The sequence below is a fragment of the Myotis davidii genome, unplaced genomic scaffold (genome assembly GCF_000327345.1).
Source record: "Myotis davidii unplaced genomic scaffold, ASM32734v1 scaffold425, whole genome shotgun sequence".
In the NCBI taxonomy this organism is placed as follows: Eukaryota; Metazoa; Chordata; class Mammalia; order Chiroptera; family Vespertilionidae; genus Myotis; species Myotis davidii.
Genome location: NW_006296413.1, coordinates 3,224,974 through 3,229,859, shown reverse-complemented (window position 1 = coordinate 3,229,859; position 4,886 = coordinate 3,224,974). Strand labels below are relative to the sequence as shown.

General features: G+C 57.5%; 1 protein-coding gene across 1 annotated transcript in view; it reads left to right on the top strand.

Moving 5' to 3' along the window:
- Nucleotides 1–2,418, top strand: part of SART1 (squamous cell carcinoma antigen recognized by T-cells 1) — a 31,157-nt gene extending 28,739 nt beyond the window's left edge. Inside the window, exons 15-20 of the mRNA XM_006771695.2 lie at nt 198–285; nt 1,037–1,127; nt 1,255–1,390; nt 1,945–2,034; nt 2,128–2,249; nt 2,332–2,418. Coding sequence (XP_006771758.1) covers nt 198–285; nt 1,037–1,127; nt 1,255–1,390; nt 1,945–2,034; nt 2,128–2,249; nt 2,332–2,350 — 546 coding nt within the window. The 3' untranslated portion in view covers nt 2,351–2,418. The remainder of the gene's footprint in view (nt 1–197; nt 286–1,036; nt 1,128–1,254; nt 1,391–1,944; nt 2,035–2,127; nt 2,250–2,331) is intronic.
- Nucleotides 2,419–4,886: the final 2,468 nt, after the last annotated feature.

The window sequence follows — 4,886 nt, the reverse complement described above, 5'->3', positions numbered from 1 at the left end:
TGGGGGCTGGGGCTAGAGGTGGACCACCTGGGCTGCAGCCCAGCTCTGAGATCCAGGGCTAGTTACTCAGTGTCTCAGAGCTTTTGTCTCCTCCCCCGTAGATGGGGTCCATAAATCTCACAGGGTGTGGTGGGGGTGACTTTGGTGAGGGGTGAGAAGTGTCAGGTGGCCCACTCACCACCGTGTGCCCCCCCCAGTTCTCTGCCTCCTCCACCACCATCCTGGACGAGGAGCCCATCGTGAATAGAGGACTGGCGGCCGCGCTGCTCCTGTGTCAGAACAAAGGTAAGAGCGCGGGGACCTGCCGGGGCCGGTGCTGTGGCATCCAGGTGCCTGCGGGGCTCCCTGTCCCCTCTGATGTGTCTCTGTTCTCGGTGCCCCCAGGACCCGTGAGCTACTCCTTTGCGCCTGTGGTGGGCAGTCGGAGTCTCTGGCTGCTCTGCATCACCCCATTTATTTTGTTGCTTTGTTAATCCTCACCCGAGGATACTTTTCCATTGTTTTAGAGAGAGTGGGAAGGAGGGAGAGAGAGAAACATCGATGTGAGAGAGACACATTGATTGGTTGTCTCCTGCAGGCGCCCTCACCAGGGCCGGGGATTGAGCCTGCAGTCGAGGTACATGTCCTTGACCAGAATCAAACCTGGGACCCTCTATCCTGGGCTGATGCTCTCTCCACTGAGCCATCCCAGCTAGGGCTGCATCACCCCATTTTTGATGGCTGTGCTCACACGTCCCTCTGCAAAGCACCACTTATCCCTCAAGGCTCAGTGTGTCCCGAGGAGGAATGGGGGACTGGAAGCAGTCCAGGCGACGGCAGAGCCCCTGGCATTGGGGTCCCAGCTGTGCCTTTGACAAGGGCCTGATTTCTCTGAGTCTCTTTCCTTTGTCTGCAAACAGGCCTGGTGCCTTTACTCCCACTGCACGGCTGTGCGGGTTCCACCGCGCCTTCTGTGCAGGTGGGGACCTCAGGCCTGCCCTGGGGCTGGGCCCGTTGTGGGGTGGACATCCTGGAGTCTCACCACCCTTCTCCCCAGGACTGCTGGAGACGACAGTGCAGAAGGTGGCCCGGGTTAAGGCGCCCAACAAGTCCCTGCCGTCAGCGGTGTACTGCATTGAGGACAAGATGTGAGCACAGCAGGGGTGGGCAGAAGGCCAGGGGCTGGCGCCAGCTCGGGACTGCCGGGACCCAGGCTTCGTGGGCACCCAGGCAGGGTGGGCAGTGGCTGGCCCTGAGGCCCCCGTCTCTCGCCAGGGCCATCGATGACAAGTACAGCCGGCGGGAGGAGTACCGGGGCTTCACCCAGGACTTCAAGGAGAAGGACGGCTATAAGCCTGATGTTAAGATTGAGTATGTGGATGAGACGGGCCGAAAACTCACACCCAAGGAGGTGAGAGGCCTCTGGCACGGGGCCCTCGGGGTACCACGGGGTCTGGACTCAGTTGACCACTGGCTGGGGGCCCTGGAGAACTTCCTGAACCTCTGTGCCTGTTTCTCTCTCTGGTGGGCATCGCAGTCCCCCTCACAGGCCCAGCAGGAGGGGGGGACAGGTGCCTTGGTTCCTTTGCTCACCTGCCCCCTCAGTGGCTTGATGTGCCCTCAGGGCCACCATTCTGGTGGCATATCCAGGCCCTGGACTGCCCCTGTGCTCTCACACCCGGTCCTGCCGGCAGCCCTGGCCTGACTCTCCTGCCTCCTCCCTGTGTCTCATCCTCACCCCCAGCCCTCTGCTCACGCACTCCCCGGTTTGCTGCCTCCCTCCATCCTGTGTCCTGGCCCGGCCTCGGCCCAGCAGGTGTCACTGGAATCCTGAGGCCCCCATATCCTTCTCCTGAGCCCGTTTTCCCTTCTCATCCCCGGCCCACCACCCTGCCTCAGGTGGGTCACCCCCCCTTCGCCCTGTGGGACACAGGCGGCTCTCATGTGTTCCTGCTGTGTCCCCAGGCTTTCCGACAGCTGTCCCACCGCTTCCACGGGAAAGGCTCGGGCAAGATGAAGACAGAGCGGAGGATGAAGAAGCTGGACGAGGAGGCGGTGGGTGGCCATGGGATGACTTGGGGTGGCTTTACATCTGCTGGTTCTGGGGTGGCTGGTGGACTGCGATGCTGACTGGCCGTGACCCCACAGCTCCTGAAGAAGATGAGCTCCAGCGACACCCCCCTGGGCACCGTGGCTTTGCTCCAGGAAAAGCAGAAGGCCCAGAAGACACCGTACATCGTGCTCAGCGGCAGCGGCAAGAGCATGAACGCGTGAGTGGCCGAGGCCATGGGATGGGCGGGCGGGGGGCCTGGGTGCCCGCACTCCAGCCTCACGCCCTTCTTCTCTCTACAGGAACACCATCACCAAGTGAAGCCGTCCTCCCCTCCGGTCCCCTCCCCAACTTTAATATTAAATAAAGTTCCCTCCTTATTTTTTCCTCCCTCGTCATGGTGCACATTCCAGGGTTAGACCTCAGAGGAGAGGCAGGCGGTGCCGGCAGGCTCAGTGGTCAGCTATGTGGCCTCAGGCAAGTCACTGAACCTCTCTGAGCCTTAGCTCTGCCGTTTGTGCAGGATGTCCTGTGAAAACTAAATGAGCTCATTCATTCATCCACCGGGAAATCAGAAATGAGCGAGGCCCCTTTGAGTTGGCTTGGAGCCTGGCCTCCACTGGGTGAGACCTGGTCTCTGATGACACAACACGATGGATGGAGAGGACGAGCCGGGCCTCTGAGGCGGCCCTCCGCTCCCGCCCTAGGCACCAGCCGCCGGGAAGCCAGTGGTTCGTCCTCTCGGCCCCCCGACTGCCCCGGCTGAGGTAGCACAGCTCCCGACGCATTGTCGGCCAGGCCTTGTCCTCTGCGAGGCTGGCGTTCCAGTAAGAAGTGGAAGATGTTTAGAGACTCGGGCTCCTGGTCTGCCCTGGCTTCCAGCGCTACACGAGTCACTGCCCTCCAGGGCCCAGGACTGCCCAGCCTGGCAGGGCAGGGCCTGGGCTGTGCGCAGGGTGGAGGGGCCACCCCATGGTCCTTGACCCCCTTGGCCTGTGGAGAAGAGTGAGTGCTCGGGGCAGCGTTCTTTAGAGTGCCTCCCAGACTTGTCCGGGAGCAGCTGCAGCAGGGAAGACGGTGAACTCTGAAGGAGGCTGGAGCACGCTCTGTGGACGCCCCAGAGCCCTGGAAGGGGAAGATGACAAGTGGCTCCCATGGGGGTTGCACAGAAGCTGTGTCCTGCCTCCACCGATACCCAAATACATTCCAGATGCTTCAGATTTTTTTAAATGAAAAAATACATAGGAGCAAAATGAATTTTTATTAAGTAATTGAAGTGGGAAAATGTAAGCGAAGAACAAAATACAGTTGCCTTAACCAGTTGCTTTTGGCGAGTGTTTGATGGCACCCAGCAGTCACTCCTGTTTTGAGGTCTGGATCTGATGTAGTTTCGGCTGCTTCCGCAGGTCCCTCAGGGAGGTGTTCATGGGGTGTCTAGTCTGGGTATGGGATTTGGGGATCTCGGTCTGTTTCTCCCAAAGCCTGAGGCCCGTCTGGTGTTGACAGGCAGCCCAGGGTCCCTGGCACCGTGGCTCTGGCCCTGGCTAAGCTTGTGTCAAAGCTCATGCTTCATCTGCTGCAGGAAATGGCCTGTTAGAGGCTGTCCCCCTCCGTCGGAGCCAGAAATGTCTACAGCAACAATGGACCACCCTGACCTGACCAGGTTTGGCCCAGAATTCCTCTCAGTTCTGACCCTAGTGACTGGGTAGACAGGAAATGGTGAACCGGGAACTTGGAAGGTCTTTCAGAGACAGGCCTCCTGGTTGGTGCCATCTGCCTGCTTCCTGTTCTGTCCTGTGGCCGCTGACGCCCAGGCAGGTGCTTGCCCTCCCTGCCCTGATGCAGGCTAACACCCCCCAGACGGCCTGCCCACCTGACTGGCAGGGAGGCAGCAACAAGTCAGCTCAGCACCTAGGACGTATGAGGGTCAGGGACCCCTGAATCCTTTGAGGTCTGAGCCCCCAGGGAGAGGGTGCACTCAGCTCTGCTGCTCAGTGGTGGGGTCCCACCAGCAGTATTTCCCAGACCCTTGGGAACTGGGGCAGCAATGCCTCCAAGGAGGTTGGTGTGAGTGAGGGTCAGTGAACTCTTCGCTGGAGCCTGGGGGCGAGCCAGCTGGGTGCTTTTCCATTTACTCTGGCTGACCTCGGGCAGCAGCTTAGCATGGAGTCTTGGTGTTCTTACCTGCAAAATGGGGGCGTGATCTCAGACTTCCGGGGCTGGTGTATAGCATAGTTGAGAACATTCATTACTTCAGTAAATACATATATATGTGTATTACCATATATACACAAATAGAAGGGTGTGATGAGATCCGGGATTTACTTTCAGTTACTCCAATAGTAAAAAATATCAAGAAATATGGGGAGAAGGGACTAGTAAGATGTTGATAGTTATTGAAGACGGTAATGGGTACAGGGGTTCATTATCTCATTATGAGTGTTTTAAAATTTCCATTATAAAACTTGGTTTCAGGAGAGCTAAAAAATGTTGGCTTAGCTACAGAAAAATGTACATATGCTCAGCCAAAGAGACAAACAGGAATGTTCAGAACAGAACTATTTATAACTGTCCCAAAAGGGAAACACCCCAAATGTCCATCAACAGCAGACAGGATAAATGGTGGATATTCATCCCTTGACTTTAAGGACCACCCCCAAATTAGCATCATTAATGAGCTTGCTCCTCATTCCTTCTTGGTTTTCAGATCTCACTTCTGGGGTCATTTTCATTCTTTCTGAGGTTCATCTTCCAGAAGCCCCTTGTGCCTGTTGGTGATGAACTCCCATACGCTGCTGGTCTGAATGTCTTTGCCTTGGTATAGGATGGGGTGGCTGACCTCGCTCACAGGGCTGTG